We start from the raw sequence: 18,195 nt of genomic DNA on the forward strand, positions 1-18,195 counted from the left end.
CTTCAGCTGTGTGCGTGGTGGAATCTCCCTTGGCCCTTTAACATAAGCAACACCTGAAGAGGATTTAGCCTCACGAGTGGGGTTCGCATTGAACCGGCCTCCAGGATGGTTGCGTTTTAAATGCAAATAAATTGCTCAGAACTCAACTTGTGTGTGCTGCTCCCTGGCTTTAACCACCTTCCCCTGGGGAGAGGAGTCCTGGCCTCCAGCGGGGACTAATGAAGGTCCAGATGCTGACTTGCTTCATTCCGGAGAGGGAAGCAGATAGGGCAGGCCCAGCGCTCTGTGAAGTGTCTGTGGGTGTGGTCGGGGAGAGCCCTGGCAGGCGCTCCCACCCAAGAGTGAGGCTATAAATCACCCTGCTTCCGTCTGCCGTTGTCAGCTTGGGCTTCCCCAGGGCCGAAAGGTGTCCACATTATTGCTCTAACAAACCTTTGAAAAAAAACACCTCTCTCCCAGACTTGGCAGGATGCCTTCCCACCACAATTCTGATGAGCTGATATTTTTTGTGAATGGAAGAAAGGTAAGTGTATAACATGATTAATGTGGGGATATGTAGACCAGCCATAAAAGCCAAGCAGTGTCTTTTTTTTTTTTTCTTCTTTAATCTCTGTTGTCTATCTTTCAAGTGGTATGAACTTGAACATGGGTCGTTAGATCAAGTTTTTCTGCAAAATGGTTCAAAGTGTGGGTGTCTCTGTTTTGGAATCAGTCAAAAAAGTTTCATTTTTCTTTGTCATATTACAATGCGAATGAATTCTGTCATTTCCCCTTTCTTTGGATTTTAGCTCTACTTGAGATCATCAATGCTATTTCTATATATTAATTTTTATTTATTCAAGAAGAAAAGGAAGAGAGACTATGACAGAGACCTCTCATCTGCTGGTTTACTCCCTAACGCCCACAACAGCCCTGGGCTGGGGCCTGAAGTTGGGAACCAGAAACTCAACCCAGGTCTCCCATGTGAGTGGCAGGAACCCAGCTCTCTGAGCTGTCACCTGCTGTCTGCACATTCGGGGGAAGTTAGAATTAGGAGAAGAACTGGGTCTTAAACCCAGGTCCCCTGATATGGGATATGAGCCTCCCAAGTGGTGTCTTAACCATTCAGCCGAATGTCCACCCCAATCCATGCTATTCGAATAGAAGGCATGGATGCCACTGAGGGTGATGACAGCAAGGAACTCTCAGATGGTCATAACTGGCCTTCATAAAGTCCCTCGTGCTGATCACCTAACATCAACACCGCACCCGCTGCCTGGGGAAGCAATGAGAAGGAGGAGGCTGGCCGCTTCCTCCCCCAAGAAAGATGGGACAACACAAATGCTTTGCCAGTGCCTTATCCTCAACCCTGTGCGTTCCTGAGCAAGATGAGTAAATAAAATGTTTGAGGAGTTTTAAAAATATGATGGGAAAAAAAAAAAAGAGAGAGAGAGAGAGAAAGAGAGGATGCGTATCTAAAGCTTTTGCTTCTCTTACCTCAGCTATACGGGGTTACTGATGTCCTGTCTGAAGGAGAAAATAAAACTTTTATAGTGGCAAAAATTCTTGGGACTGTAACAGAATAGGTCATTTCCAGGAGACCTATGAACCAACAAGCCCAGAGTGAAAGAGGAAGGAAAGGACAAAGCCTAGATTTCATGACCTTGAATGACCTGAAGCCAAGTGGAACAGCAAAAATAACTGCTAAGTGGAAATTTGAAGCAAGTCAGAAACTAAGACCTTATTCTGAGTGTGCCCTAAGTGCCCTTTACGGCTGGGCCTTCGCTGGTGAGCAGAACCCGTAATCCTTCAACGGTGCCCTGCCATCACCAGCCCCTTGCCGGCCTCCAAGTCTTTTGAACCCAAAGCCAATGTTTTGGTATTTTTATCTCCCTTCTGTTTGCAAATTTCTTTTTTTTTTCTTTTTTTTTTTTTTTTTTTTTTTGACAGGCAGAGTGGACAGTGAGAAAGGTGAGAGAGAGACAGAGAGAAAGGTCTTCCTTTTGCCGTTGGTTCACCCTCCAATGGCCGCCGCGGTAGTGCGCTGCGGCCGGCACATCGCGCTGATCCAAAGGCAGGAGCCAGGTGCTTCTCCTGGTCTCCCATGCGGGTGCAGGGCCCAAGCACTTGGGCCATCCTCCACTGCACTCCCTGGCCACAGCAGAGAGCTGGCCTGGAAGAGGGGCAACTGGGACAGGATCGGTGCCCCGACCAGGACTAGAACCCGGTGTGCCGGCGCCGCAAGGCGGAGGATTAGCCTAGTGCGCCGCGGCGCCGGCACTGTTTGCAAATTTCTTAGACAAGTGGCCAAAGAAGGGAAAACATGAGCAACCCTGAAAAGAGACCGTTGCTGCTGTTGACCGCTCCTTTATAGCAGACACAGGTTAGCTGGGGCCCCCGCCAATGGCGCAACAGCACCACAACCCCAGCAAGGCCCTCTTGCGTTTCCTTTTGAAATTCTTTTCTTTGTTCTCCCTGTCTTCTCTGTATTTGCTTCCCCAGGCAGGCACTCTTGTGCATTTTATTTTTTTTTTTTTAAGATTTTATTTATTTATTTGAGAGGTAGAGTTACAGACAGTGAGAGGGAGAGACAGAGAGAAAGGTCTTCCCTCCATTGGTTCATTCCTCAATGGCCACAAGGCCGGAGTTGTGTCAATCCAAAGCCAGGAGCCAGGTGCTTCCTCCTGGTCTCCCATGCAGGTGCAGGGGCCCAAGGACTTGGGCCATCTTCTGCTGCTTTCCCAGGCTAAAGCAGAGAGTGGGATTGGAAGAGGAGCAGCCGGTACTAGAACCAGCACCCATATGGGATGCCGGCGCCACAGGCAGAGGATCATCCAGCCCCAACTCTTATGCATTTTAAATCTGTATCCTTCCCATCCACCAGACCCAGATGTGTCTTTGAAAGATATCCAGTGAACGTACATGTGTGTGTGCGTCCTTAACTCCCACACATGGTGGTACGGTTTAGAAATCTCGTTTCGTTGGTGACTCAGCACTGGTTTTGGGATCCGTCCATATTGCTCTTTGAACACCTGGCTCATTACTTCTGAACGCGTAGACCTCCTGTTTCTGCACAGCCTTCCCTTGCTTACCTAGCACCCAGGTCATGGGCACGTGGGATGCTTCCGAGTCCCCTCCAAGCCCAAGAAAAGCTGCAGTGACTGAGTGACACTGCAGCTCATCGCTGACATTGGCAAGAGAACCTCTGTGTGAGACTGCACCAAGGTGACTGTGTAGGCGCTGCCTTCCAGAGCACGCGCGAGTTCCACTTCCCACGGTGTGACACACGCTGCTTGCCTGCCAAGATGCAGTGTGCCAATGTACTAGACAATGAGCCAGAGCTTGAGAGCACAGGACTTTCAACACCTTGCTGAAGCAGATGGGTGTGAAGTGTTAGTCCACTGATGGCGTCTTTTGCATCTCTCTGCTTTCTAATGAGCTTGCTCCTCCTTTCCTACTGCACAACAAAGGGGCTTTTCCCAAAGTGCTCTGCTTCCCATCCGGTGACTGATTGGTTGATTTTAAGTGGATAGGAATAATAGCTATTTGGTTTGTCGGAAGTTGCAGTTGGTGGCTGTTAATTTATTTCCCAAAATCTAATCTCTATCCTTCATTGGGAGCCTCAACATGTTATGGGCTCACTGTGTCTGAGACACAGTCACGAAGGCAGGGGACCAAGTTCCATCCAATGTGGCCCTGGCCAAGCCACTAAGGCAGTTGACGAATGTGTCCTATCACCCGGGATGTTGTCTCAGAAACACTGAGGTCTTCACAGCCAAGAAAAGTGGTGTGTCATCAGGCTTTGCCCATCATCATCTCCCAGGCTCCATCTTGTTCCTGCCCATGAGCTATAATTCCCACAGCCACGCAAGAGTGACACTGAAGAGAATACAGCAGCAATGCCTTGTGTCTGCCGTGCCGCTGTCCTCAGTCCCTGCCACATGCTGAGATCCAGGCGGGAGGGGTGCCAGGGTCATGTGTGGCTGAGGAAATCTCCTAAGGGCTTGGAAGAGAACTTGAACATGGAGGCACCACATGTTGAGATAACGTGATTTGTTGCCTTTTTCCAAGGTGATAAAAAAAAAATTTAGCAAAGACACTCTTTAGTGGAATGAGGTCCTCTTTATCCAGGCTCAGTGTCGCTACCCTTCCAGGTACATTTCTTTCTGACTTGCCTCTCCCTAATCTTGCCTGGGTCCCTCTGAGGCTGGGAGGGCGGGTGGCTTTTGCCTGGCGTGCCAGCTCTGATCAGTTGGCTGTAGCAGCTGGAGCTTCATGGGAGGGGCCCAGTGATTTGTGCCCCTTCTGGTTTGCCTTCATATTTGGGGCAGGGGAGGGGCAGGAACGGCCCCCTAATGCCACACGGAATTAGTGGCAGAGGCTAGGAGGCAAAATCCCCCTTTTTATATTAAAAGAGAAAATCTCCTCTGGCTTTTATTGTAACAAGCCAGGTGTGAGCAGAGCCCCGGTGTCCAGGGAAGTCTCCAGCCCTTTCCATGTTATAATGGCTCAGAAACTGCAGGGCTGGCGAAGGTCCCAGAAATGGCAGCCGCATCGGCAGCCAGCTCCTTACCTTCGTTAACCTTAGGCTCCTTGTACCATCATTAGCTCTGAGGTTGCAGCTGGGACTCAGCCAAAATCTCCGTGGCAGATCTGAAAGGACCTCGTTAGGAAAGAAAGTAGGTGGCATCCCATCCCAGAAAATCCCACTGTGCTCCCAGGGATCTCCCATCCCGCGATTATCCCTGCCCCTTCATTACAAGAGAAAGATGAGCGAGAACCCTCCTCCACCCTTCAGGGCAGATGCCCCATCCCCAGAGCCTCCCTCTCCCTCCATCTCGGGAGTAGAAGTCCACTTAGGATCAGCTTGCTTGCCCATTTCACACTGTCCCCTGGAGCATTCTAGAATTCCTTCTCTGATGATGTCAAGAACCTGGACAGCAGCTTTCCGGGAACTTGTGACTTCTTATGACCACAAGTTCTCTGAGTAGGTTTGGGAATCTGTGTCTGTTCCCTTGTCAGTCTTTTCCAGCTAAGTCTGAGGAAGAAGAACCCAGAATGAGCAGATTGTTTTCCGAAACCTTGCCTTTCCCGGTTCTCTTGTTTGGAACCTTGATGTAGCTTGTACTCTCATAGCCCGAGGCATTGTCGTGGCGTATAATTAGATGTATTTAAAAATTAAACACATTGCAATAAGGCTCAATGATTTCTTCATGATTCTACTTCCAAATGTTGGGAAAGGTTTTCCTTGGTATTTTTTTTTTCCTGTGAGGCCATCGCCTATCAGAAAACACGCCCTCCAAACAATGGATTGAATTGCTATGTTCTCTCTCTGAGTCCCCTTCTCTCCTCTCACAACACAGGTAGTAGAAAAGCATGCTGATCCTGAAATCAACCTCCTGCAGTACCTCAGGAAAGTGCGTATCCTTTCATGGTGCTGTAATTGACGTAGACCCGGCAGTAAGGGTGTGCTAAGACTCCTCAAGACAGTCGCCTTATTTGCTCTTGCTAACGGCCTTGGGTCCTGCTTTTCCAGTCTAGCTGGAGTGCAGAGACAGTGTCTGTGGATTCAGGTTTTATTTGTTTTGCTTCTTCACCCGAGCAAAACCAAAAGAGTCATCCAGTGAACCACGCGTGTGCTCTTTTTGGAAATCCTGTACCCCAAGGACACCCTGCTGATGACTTCCTGTTCAGCAGGGTGAACGTACACATTTCTAGCCGAGCGCATCCAGTCAAGTGCTCACAGGTGCATGTCACGGACACTAGCGCCCCACAGGTCGTTTTGCTGACTTGTCCTACACCCTTCGTAGTCCTTATCGGAGAAAACTAAGTTTTATTCATATATTTCACAATCTCAGGGTGCTGCGAAGGCACTCCCAGTTCTCCACCTGCAATCTTGACCCCTCCTAGCCTCCAAGGATTTCCATAAAACTTTCAGTAAATAATTACTCAAGAAGAAGCTCCTGAGTTTGGGGGCAGTGGTTGCACAAATCTACCCATGCACGGAACCATCCACCCACACGTAATATACGTGCATGTACATAGGGACCTCAAAAAGTTCATGGGAAATGGAATGAAAAGTCCGAGTTTATTTTGGTACAAATTGGTTCATCACATGTGGAGAATGTGTGTATTATAAAAAAAATGCATGTATTTCAGAAAATCTTGCATCGAAATAATCTTATACTTTTAATTCCACTACATGTAAGAGCTGAAAGCTGAATAAGGTCTATAGTTTAGCTATCAGTATTACTCCAGTGTCAATTTCCTGGCTTTGATGTGTATCAAAAACATGCATCATATGCTATAGCTACATCAGATGTCATCACTTAGAGAAAACTGGGATGTGGATATACAGTCTATACTATTTTTGCAATTCTCTATGAGACTATATTTCTTTTTTTTTTTTTACACTTTTGTAGGATTCCACAGTCGGCCTTATTTTTTTTTATTAAACTTTTATTTAATGAATATAAATTTCCAAAGTACAGCTCATGGGTTACAATGGCTTCCCCCTCCCAAAACTTCCCTCCCACCCACAACCCTCCCCTTTCCCGCTCCCTCTCCCCTTCCAATCACATCATGATTCATTTTCAATTCTCTTTATATACAAAAGATCAGTTTGGTATAAATTAGGTAACGATTTCAACAGTTTACCCCCATATAGCAACACAAAGTGAAAAAAAAATACTGTTGGAGTACTAGTTATAGCATTAAATAAGAGTGTACAGCACATTAAAGGCAGAGATCCTACATAATATTTTTTTAAAAAATTAATTTTCTATGCCATTTCCAATTTAACACCAGGTTTTTTTTTTCATTTCCAATTATCTTTATATACAGAAGATCGATTCAGTATATAATTAGTAAAGATCTCATCAGTTTGTACCCACGCAGAAACACAAAGTGTAAAAATACTGTTTCAGTACTAGTTATAGCATCACTGCACATTAGACAACACATTAAGGACAGATCCCACTATGAGACTATATTTCAAAATAAGTTTAAAACATATGGTGATGGAGCATGTATGGTGTTCTAGGCACTGTGCTGGGCTGTAGGGATCCCAGGGTGAACAACATAGTATTAGCTCCTCTTGCTGTCTTTTTTGCTTCCCAATATACACATCTGGAAGCACTACTTCATTTCTCCCTGTTCTTTCCTTGCCAACCTCTACTAAAAGATAGCCTATGCCTGATACCTCTATTTCTCTCCAGACTCCCTCCCTCTCTCTGCTTAACAGACCTTGTGTACCGCTCTGGCCATCCCACCTCCCATCGTCCCAATTCCACTCACAATCCACACAGGACACCCCCCCGCCGAGTCCTGCTGTCTCCCATTGGGCAGAAAACCCCATCACTGCCCTGTTTCACGATTTCTAAATCCACGTCACATGACTTCCCCCACGCTTTCTCTAGATTCTTTCTCTAGACAACCCAAATGAAGAGACTCATGATATCAGGAGCACACTGGAAATTCATAGAATTTTTGCCAGAACCAGCCCTGGAAAGACCACCCCAGCCCCCCATTTCCCCAGCTCCTGAGCACCCCTCTGTATATTCCCTCTTGGTGTTGGTGATGCCTCATGTAAGTTAAGTCGATCCAGATAAAAAAGGCCCACCTGGCACTTCCAGGCCCTGTCTTCTTTGTAAGTCCAGAAATGGGATCATGGATGTTACATGGTACTGCAAAAGTCCTACAAGGTACTACATAAAGTTCATGAAAAAATGAAATTAAAAGCTAATGCATTTTTCCATAGCAGGTGGTTCTAATGGATGGTCCACACAAGGAATGGGTATCTGTGGATAATCACACAGTCCGTGCCAGCCCACTTCACTCTCACAGGACTCCCTTTGCCCCTTTCAAAGAATTTTTCTTAAATCACTATTCATTATTTTGATTGTTTTCTCTTAAAGCAGGCTATCCACCTGATTAAAGCAGTCTCCCACAAAACCCCAATCTGCTGCTGCCCTCGGCCCTGACTTGGCTGCCACCTCCAGAGGAAGCCACAGCCATACAAAGGGAAAGCTTTGTTTGGGGGCATCCTCGTCTCCCTTCCACTGTTCCACAGCCACCCTTCCACTTTTCCTAGGCCATAGGGATCCTTGGAGGCCCACCACCTCCCATTGGATCTCCACACCCAGCCCAGCTGCCCTGCCCAGACTCGCTGCTGTGCAATCCTGTTTCACTTCTCTGTCAACACTAGTACCTGGATCTGCAGATCCAGAGTGAGTAGCCCACAGCTGCATGGGGCCTCAAGGGTGTGACAGGGTAGAGTTGCTTAATCCCCGTGAGGGCCCAGAATGTCTCAGAAGCACCCCTAAACCTTTGCCCTTCACATACTCTTTGCTATGGCCCTGACATCTCTTGCAGCTCTCAAAACAATTCTTACTTCATTGAGCTAACAAGTGTTCCCAAGCACCAGGCACTCAGAGATAAGCTGGACAAAGATAACCTCTGGTTATGCTTTAATTTGAATGCCTGGGACATACTTACACTAAATATTACTCCCGGTTTACCTGACACTTAATGGGGCCTCCCACATTTTATCTGGTAACTCTACCTACTGACGATCTTTAGGGACCGGAGTGCCTAAGTCAGGCACTTCTGCTGAGGGTATAAGAGGAAGCCTCAAACCAGCTCTAGGGTGTCCAGGGGACAAAAGAGGTGGTGGAGCCCATTTTTCACATTTTCCTCAAGAAAACTTTAAAATGCCCATCACAGAACAGAAGTTCTGACAACATAAAAAGTGACCTCCCTCTCTGAGTCAAACAGCACCAGAATTCTTTACTTGGAAATTTTAGGACACCAAAAAAAAAAGAAAAGAAACAAACAATCTCCTTGCCTTTCCTGCCCTGTTCAGTGGAGCAGTTAGCGGAAGTCTGACCCACGTGACTCCCAGCCCTCTGCCTGCCGCGGAGAAGCGTGACTTCCCAGAACCGGCTCGGGCCCCGAGGTGGCAGAGCCGCTGGGACTCAGGGCAGGACAGAAATGAGGGCTTGCACAGCCCCGCTGGCTGCTGCCAAGAGGAGTGTCCCCGTGTCACCTCTTCACAGGCAGCAACTTCCAAGATGACAACTAGTCTTGACCTCCACCTGAGCCAAGTATGACTTCCACCCACGAGACCCTTTATAAACGTCTCCCAGAAAAGCTCCCAAGAAAACGCCAGTAGCTTCTGACAGAAGCAAAGCAGAGGACTTACATACATTGATTTTTCTCCCTTTGTGAAAATATGTAGCCTTCTTACAAGCAACGGGTACACAGTGATTGTTGGCATGGCTGGTTCAGGGGCTATGGTTATGAAATTAATTTTCTCTAATCCTGTAAGAAGGTAAACGCATAACCTTGTTGCACCAGGAAAAGTTAAGCCTCATGGGGATCTTTTTATTTTTTTAAGATTTATTTATTTATTTGAAAGTCAGAGTTACACAGAGAGAGAAGGAGAGGCAGAGAGAGAGAGAGAAAGAGAGAGGGAGGGAGGGAGGGAGGGAGGGAGGGAGGGAGAGGTCTTCCATCCACTGGTTCACTCTCTAACTGGCCACAATGGCTGGAGCTGTGCTGATCCAAAGCCAGGAGCCAGGAGCTTCTTCCTGGTCTCCCACACGGGTGCAGGGGCCCAAGCACTTGGGCCATCTTCTACTGCTTTCCCAGGCCGTAGCAGAGAGCTGGATCAGAAGTGGAATGGCCGGGACTCAAACCGGCGCCCATATGGGATGCCGGTACTGCAGGCGGCGGCTTTACCCGCTACACCACAGCATCGGCCCCGTGGATCTTTTTCTAAGTTCCTCCCACAAGCCACTTCCTACTACCTCCGCAGCAGTAACATTATGCAGGTCCAGCATCCAGCGTCCAGAACTCTGAATTCAACAGACTTTTTGCATCTCGCTTGAATGCAAACCCTGAGATCAGGCTCTATGTAGACTTCACGCATCCTCCTCCGCATGACGATGCACATGGTTCACCGCAGAAATAGGAATGTGTTTGATTGCAAGGTGCTGCCCCAGACCCACTGGGAGCACCAAGCCATCACCTTCCTAAAATCTGCACATTTCTAAATTCAGACATGCATCTGGATCCGAGGTTTTCAGATAAGGCAGTGCGAGTCCCTAGGGATTTCTTTGTCTCTTTCATCAGCTGTCTCATTTCTAAGAAGCAAAAAGCTGAGCAATTTCTCCAAGCAGTGCTGGCCAGTTCAGTACCAACATGTTGCTTGTTATCAACATCCAAGGGAGAAAAACGCTAAAGCCCAAAGCACCCGCGTCCCCGTTTTCCTTGACTTCCACCCTTCAAGTCCGTCTCACAGGCACTAAATATGCCTGTGGAGGAGGGGGCTGTGGTGCCTGCACAGTGATGCTGTCAAGATACAACGTCAAGACCAAGAAGATCCAGTATCCTTTGTGGGGGCCTGGACCGCGCTGGGCACATCTGGGGGCGGGGAGGGCGTGGAGCCTCCTAATCTCCTTGCAGGTCTGCACCCCTCCCTCTTCTCTCCTGGCGTCCGATGCACGCACACAGCCTCCAGACCTGCTCCTCCCGACACCTCCCCCCTTCTCGATCTTTCCCACATTCTTCCTAGCAGAATTCTGATCCCCATCCAGCGTGCCCGTCTCTTGGGGCTCCGCTCTCCGCGGCCCTAAACTAGCACAAAGGTAGTCCTGGTGGGAGATTTGGGTCTTTGCCACACACTAAGATTTGTTTTTCTGGAAGGGCTAAGCAAGACTCAAATCCTACTACGTGACTCAGTGAGCCCCACCTTCACTGAAAAATGTAGTCAGCTTGCTGAGTGCATGTGAAGAGATGCCCAGCCCCATCCCAGGCTTTGTCTTACATGACTAGGTGGTGCAGGGGCAGTTCAGAAATCGGAGAAGTTGTAAAGGGAGGGGTAGAGGAAGGGAAAGTGGCAGGGTTAGCTGGGGACATATTGCATTGGAGATAATGATGGGACAGCTAGGAGGGACTATCCAACAGGCATCCAGATAGATATGTCTGCTACTTAAAGAACAGGGCTCTCCTGTAAGTTATGTAACTTCTAGTTCATTATCAGCATAAACAATAGCAATAATGATGAGAAAAATAGTATTTATTGAATACTAAATGTACCGGGGGCTGTTCAAAGTAGCTCACCTACATGATCATATTCAGTCCCCGAAGTGACATTGAGGGATGCTTTGCTATCTCAGTCACATTTTACAAAGAGGAGACCGAGACCAAGAGGGTGAAACAGCTTGCTCCAGGTGTCACGGGCCAGTTAGTGGAGTCTGCATGTTGTAAGCCCAGGCCACCTGGAAGGGAATAGGCTCTGCTGGAGGGTGTGTGAGCGTAGGACATATAGAACAACAGAAATGGAAACAGCCAAAGAAAGAAACCCCCACTATAAGACCAACAGGGAGAAGCTGGAGTTGAAGGAAGAAATTCACTCTCCGAATTGTGGTACCCCGTCCCTAAGATTCCAGTGGATTCTCTTTACATAATTCCGCCACAGCCACTACCCAGTCACAGCCTGCCTGGTGCCTGTCTGCTCTCTGCATGGGGCTGCAGTTACCACGGTGGAAGGAGTAGGAAGCATCAAAACCAGGATTCACCCCGTGCAGGTAAGAGCTCAAGGCGACCAGACAGACCCGGATGTTGGTATGGGCATCCTACATGCTCTGACGTGTCCCCCCTGGGGCACCAACTTTGAAATCGGGTGCTTCCTAACTAGGGATCTTTTCAGATATCTTTTCAAGATTCTTTCACTGACGTGGATACATCGTAACCCCGAGGAATTTCTCAGCCCCAGCCTCGCCATGACCTTAGACAAGACCAGGCCAATCTGACAAGAGGAGAAAGCGAGATTGAAAATGGGGCGTATATGGGGGACGCTAGCTGTCAAACCCACTTCAAAATCGCTAGACTCCAAAACAGAGGCACTTGTGTGTACAAACACTCCCCGACTGCTTGCCAAACATCTGTCCAGTAACCATCCACTGTGCTGCAATAAAACACAGCTAAAATAGCACAGTGCTTGCTAAGGTTTAGAGGACTTTTTAAAGAAATGACAGTGTTGTTTTCACAAACTAGAATAGGAACCTCTGCAGGTGGTGCTTTTAAAGCAGTGTGCAGGAAGAAAATTATGAAAACTATATTTTCCCTTGAGTCTCCTTCTCTTGAAAAGCTGTGGTGAGAACGTAGAGGCCAAGGGCTTTCTCTGACATGCTAGCTCTGATCTGCACCTGTTAGTAGTGCATGTCTTTCAGCCACAAGCTTAACGATTTCTTTTTCTCATTAAGGTCTTACCCTTTCCTTCTCTCATCACCTTAACAGCGTGGAAGTGCTTCCTGCTGCACTTGTCAGAGTTGTTTCTCTCAAGTCTTGAGCATATAAATGCTAGGGTGGTCAGCAGTGCCCTAGAGAAGGCTTGGACTGCCTTATGGGAGCCAATTGTTCAGTTTTCCAGAACTTGGCAAACCAGTCTTTAAACACAGCCATTATTTAAAACTAAATAATGTATAGAATAATACCAGACCTGGTGGCAGTGTTTATAGTGCAAAAATTGGCAGAAGATAAAAATCAGGTCTTTTTTCTCCCACAGAGCTGGTTATGAAGCATTCCCAGGTGATTTATATGCCTTGTCGAAAACAGTGTGCCCCCTGGCGGTAAATCCAACCCAGCCGCATTTCCCTGTAGCGTTAGAACCAGGCCTGTCCTTTGAGTTGAGCCACAGAGGAAGCGTTTGACTCTCCTTTTGGGAGCCCTGCCATTTGGAAAATGCTTATTTGAAACATTTGAGTTGCACTCAAGCCAGCCAGTGGAGCAGCCTGTGAGAAGTGTGTGAAACATGTCCGGGTCACAGCCCCGTCCGCACCCCTACGGTAGAGAGTCTTTGTGTAGATCACAGGCACTTGTCGAGTTTCACCTTCTCTTCTATATTTTCCCACCACTTGAGTGTATCAAGTTAAACAATCATCTATTATGTGAGTTTCACAATGCTATGAAGAAACCTTCGACAATTATCAAAGCATGCCTATAGATGATGACATCTAATCCATCAAAACTGTCCTATGGATGGAGAAAGAGATGAAAATGACTTGCCAAAGACCGTGCTAAATGATTTTCTCACATTCATTCATTCCCAAAACTACCTTGTAGATATCATTATTGTTCCAAAGTCAAAGAAAGTGAAGAAAATCACCAAAGCTCCCTGAATTAATGAGCTGCCCAAACTCACATGAGAATCACTCCAAAGTACTTCACTTGCTCCTCTTAACTATATTTTCTTCTTCAAAGAGAATGAAACCAGGAGAGGAAAGTGACTTAATACCTGCCACTAGGCTTTTCTCAAGGGTGAAAAGTAGTAGGCATATTACTTCCAGAAGTGAAAGATTTTTCTTCCTTGGGATCTTTTTTTTAAAGATTTATTTATTTATTTGAAAGGCAAAGTTACAGAGAAGGAGGCAGAGAGAGAGAGAGAGAGAGAGAGAGAGGTCTTCCAGCCATTGGTTCACTCCCCAAATGACCACAATGGCCAGAGCTGGGCCAATCCAAAACCAGAAGCCAGGAGCTTCTTCCAGGTCTCCCACGTGGGTGCAAGAGTTCAAGGACTTGGGCCGTCTTCCACTGCTTTCCCAGGCCATAGTAGAGAGCTGGATCGGAAGTGGAGCAGCTGGAACTCGAACCAGTGTCCATAGAAGGTGCCGACACTGCAGACGGCAGCTTTACCTGCTGCGCCACAGTGCCACCTTCCCCTCATCACCCGCCCCCCCCCCCCCCAGGATATCTTTTACCCCAGAGTTGTTTTTCAAAAGCTAAATACACAAGCTCCGCTGCCTGCTGGTGCCCAGGCAGGGAAATGCAGGGCCCAAGGCACACATGGTGCACCCTTCTCCCCCAGGAGAGACTCGCCAAGTGCCACGGCACCCAGTGTGGATTCTGCAGCCCAGGCATGGTGATGTCCATCTACACGCTGCTGAGGAACCACCCCGAGCCAACCCCTGAGCAGATAATGGAAGCTCTTGGAGGTGAGCCTGGCTGGTGCTCTGCGGGCAGGGCGCTGGGTGGAAGGTGTTCCGGTAAGTGGAGAAGGAAGCCCTGGCCCCTCGCACAGTGGCGGGGGTCCAGGCACCTGGCCAACATGTAGATGTCCTCCGTGCCTGTCCTGAGCAAGTCCTTTCCAGAGGGATATCTTTGTTGAATCGGGAAGCACTGACTTCATGGTCCAATCTTTCCCTCCGGGGAACTCTGTGTCACTTAGCAGAGGCACTTAAATGGGCCATTTCTGCACTTTTAACACAATCTTTTCTGAGTGTGGAAATTTGGATAGTGGGTAAGATGGAGAACCTACTCAGTGGTTTTTTTTTTTTTAATAAATCTGATACTTCACACTTTTATACTTTCTCTCTTTTTTTATCTGAAAATTTGTTTTATTTATCCGAAAGGCAGAGTTATGGAGAGAGAAAGAAAAAGAGAGAGAGATCTTCCATCTGCTGGTTCACTCCCCAAATGGCCTCAATGGCCAGGCGGGGCCAGGCTGAAGCCAGGAGCCAGGAGCTTTATCTGGGTCTCCCACATCAGAGCAGGGCTTGGGCCATCTTCCGCTGCTTTTCCCAGGCACACTGGCAGGGAACTGAATTGGAAGTGGAGCAGCTGGGATTAGAACCAGAGCCCATATGGGATGCCAGCACTGCAGGCTGCAGCTTAACCCATTGTGCCACAATGCCACACTTTAAGTTTCCATTGATTCATTACAAGGTCAAGGAGATCATAGACGACAATCAGTTATCACAAACTTAGTGAGCAATTCAATCTCCTATGACAAAAGAGCTTTCAATTTAAGTGAACAAGTACAACTTTCTTTAAAAAAAAAAAAAATAAGGAGGAGGAGGAGAGGAGGAGAAAGAGCCCCTGTTCTGGGGGAATTCGAGTATATCTAAGTCAACCCTTGCCTTCTCTACAAGCTTCCGGCCCCCCAAGGGAGGTGAGGCACATCATTAATGACCCTGCTGGGAGCAAGGTCCACAGAAGCCCACAGACGGGAAGCAGCATGACTTTGATGGGAAATCAGGTCAGACTCCATGGAGAGGGGGGCTGAGGCCTCGGGAAATAGCCCCCCCCCCCGCCCTCTCGCCCCAAGAGGGCATTTGAAGAAGAGATTACCTGAGGAAGGCTTGGCAGAAGGCTTGGCAGAGGTGTTATGGGAGTGGCAAGTGCACAAGTTAGGACAGGGCAAGAAATAAGGCAGCGAGAATTGGTTGGGAGCCAGACCCAGAATGACGAATATCACACATGTTCTCTTATTTGTGGACATGAATACACAGAGAGAGTATGAAAGTTGTGTGGATGTCATACCATTTGGTATCTAGTCATAAACAGAGCCCCATGGAAACATACCACATATATGACAAGACATCCACTTTCCCCACATTGTGATCCTTGTCATGAACCTCTCCCTTTGTAGCACTACTATCACTGTTTTCAAGAAAAAATAGTATATGTATGTGTGTAATATTTTACTTTAGCAATGAATGTCAACAGTGTTGAGACACTTGTGAAATTTTAAAAATTATAGTAAAAAAAAAAAGTGGGAAAAGCCATGGAGATGTGTGTGATATTTCAGTGAGAAAATGCAATGATAAGACGCATGTTTGAAGAAATTGCTAAAGGGAATATTTCTTCCAAAGAAACTTAATGCTTTTGGGGGACAAAAAAGTATTTATTAACACTGTGGCTATTCCTCTGCAAACATGAAACAGGTATATGCAATGTATTTCTTCTATGTTCCCTAAAATTTGGTCCCTTCCTTAACAGGCAATCTGTGTCGCTGTACTGGGTACCGACCAATTGTAGAAAGTGGAAAAACTTTCTGTGTGGTAAGTTAAGAAAGTTTTCATTCTGTTGACTCAATACGTTAGTGAGCCTTTGTATAAAATAACCTATTACGCTCAAATAATCTCTAAAATCATCCACGTTGACCTTTCAAACAAATGAAAGTTTTTAACACCCATTGTTATTTGTCTTAATAAATTCATATCAAGTATTGTTTGTACTCTAAATTTGACACATTCCTGGAAAGTGTTATATATGGCCTGAGACTTTAAGAAATGCATACTCCATTGAAGAAAATGAAGTGTAGAAAGCATAATTTAAAAGCAAAATTTTAAAAAGTCCATGATGTCCTACACAGACTCACACATGCATATACATTTTGAAGGAATTTGGAGTAAGGAGAATTCATGAACGGTGTGAAGAGAAGATAGAGGGGGTACCTACTAGGGCAGGGGAGATTAGAATAGGACCCTAAAGGAAGAAATGTAAGTCGATGGTGAATTGAGAATTCCGGTAAGAAAGTGCATGGATACAGAGAAAAGAAAGATGTCCAAGGTCCAGGTTAGAAATCGATGTGACTGGGGGCCGGCACAGTGGCGTAGAGGGTAAAGCCACCGCCTGAAGCATCCCATCTGGGCGCCGGTTCGAGTTCCAGCTGCTCCACTTCTGGTCCAGCTCTCTGCTATGGATGGCCTGGGAAAGCAGTAGAAGATGGCCCAAGTCCTTGGGCCCCTGCTCCCATGTGCACCCAGGTGGGAGACCTGGAAGAAGCTCCTGGCTCCTGGCTTTGGATCAGCACAGCTCCAGTCGTTGCAGCCAATTGGGGAGTGAACCAGCAGGTGGAAGACCTCTCTCTTTTCTCTCTCTCACTCTCTTCCTCTCTGTCTCCCTCTATGTAACTCTAACTTTCAAATAAATAAATAAATCTCTTGGGGAGTAAAGAGACCCCATTTCAGGCTGAGGAATCTAGACTTAAAGCTGGGAACCCTCATGGACTCCTTGTCTGCTCTCAAGCCAGCAGTAACACAATGAGTTCTCAGCACCTGCCTCTCGGAAGGATAATCCTAGGGAAACCCGGAGGAGGCTGAGGGTGTGGGCGAGTGCCCATACTGAATCCTAAAGAGCCTGCTTGGGATGGGTCTTACTGTCCTAACAAGCTTGACCCAGCTAGTGCACGTTAAAGCAGGAGCTGGACCCGGGTCTCCTGGCTGTAGGACCTGAAGCTTGGTGGCTCCAAACTACTGGAGACTCTTAAACGGTGTTTCCACACTGAAAAGAGAGAAGACAAAAAAGGTGATGATTGCAGAAACTGATGGGTGGATTCAGGCCAAAACCATAGCTTCGCATCTGCATGAAATGTCCTCCAGATTAAGGCTTGGTGGTTTGGGGCTTCAGTCAACCAAGTATTTCAGAATGACTCCAACAGTAGTCAAATAAACTCGGGCTTTCAGTTTATATATATTTTTGTATAGAGAGTCATAAAGGTAGTTTGTCTTCTCAGGATTTCATTAAAAATACACTCTGGGGGCCAGCACTGTGATGTAGCATCCCATATGGGTGCTGGTTCAAGTCCCAGCTGTTCCACTTCCGATCCAGCTCTCTGCTATGCCTGGGAAAGCAGTACAAGATGGCCCAAGTCCTTGGGCCCCTGCACCCACATGGGAGACCCAGAAGAAGCTCCTGGCTCCTGGCTTTGGCTTGGCCTAGCCCTGGCCATTTGGGGAGTAAGCCAGCAAATGGAAGATTTTTGTCTGTCTGCCTCTCTCTCTCTCTCTCTCTCTCTGTAACTCTGCCTTTCAAATAAATAAAATAAATCCTTAAAAGAAAAAAGATACATTCTGTATGTCATTGAGGTAAACGAAATAATCTGTTTGGGTTTCTAAATTACGGTGATACCCACACTCCTTGTATCTCACGTCTGGTAGGAAGTCTCAGCTGGCTGATCCCACGCCCCTGGAACCCCCTTTGCCTTTCCACGAGATTTGAGTGCCGTGGTTTACAAGACTCTGCATTGAGCATGGCTGCACCTGCTGCAATTTTCTCTGATTGCTCAGTGATGGAATAGCTTGCTCTCTGCCCTGCCAGGTACTCAGGTCGTTGTTTAAAGAAATAGCCAATGAATTTTCTTGAAACTGCCTTATTTCCCAAGGAATCAACCATTTGTCAAGTGAAAGGAACAGGAAAATGTTGCATGGATCAACAAGAGAAGTCTCCTCTGGGAAGTCAAGAGAAAGTAAGTATCTAGTTTTCCACGTCAGTTGGGACTGACTGAAAACACCCAGACTCATTCCATTCTCCTATTCTTTTCAATGAGTAAAATACAGAATAAGTGAATTCAGGGCTTAGACGGCCTTTACAACTCCCAAATGAGCGATCCCATGACTTCCGTGAGAGTGGGCACCGGAGAAGGTGGAT

At 47.1% G+C, this 18,195-nt stretch overlaps 1 protein-coding gene across 1 annotated transcript in view; it reads left to right on the plus strand.

Annotated features, from left to right (window-relative positions):
- The first annotated feature begins 469 nt into the window (after positions 1-469).
- The window catches only part of LOC133767125 (aldehyde oxidase 4-like), a 55,372-nt gene continuing 37,646 nt past the window's right edge, over positions 470-18,195 (plus strand). The window contains exons 1-7 of the mRNA XM_062201347.1: positions 470-527; positions 5,347-5,400; positions 10,271-10,367; positions 11,462-11,570; positions 13,850-13,976; positions 15,763-15,824; positions 17,930-18,013. Coding sequence (XP_062057331.1) covers positions 470-527; positions 5,347-5,400; positions 10,271-10,367; positions 11,462-11,570; positions 13,850-13,976; positions 15,763-15,824; positions 17,930-18,013 — 591 coding nt within the window. The remainder of the gene's footprint in view (positions 528-5,346; positions 5,401-10,270; positions 10,368-11,461; positions 11,571-13,849; positions 13,977-15,762; positions 15,825-17,929; positions 18,014-18,195) is intronic.

The sequence above is a fragment of the Lepus europaeus genome, chromosome 1, assembly GCF_033115175.1.
Source record: "Lepus europaeus isolate LE1 chromosome 1, mLepTim1.pri, whole genome shotgun sequence".
Lineage (NCBI taxonomy): Eukaryota > Metazoa > Chordata > Mammalia > Lagomorpha > Leporidae > Lepus > Lepus europaeus.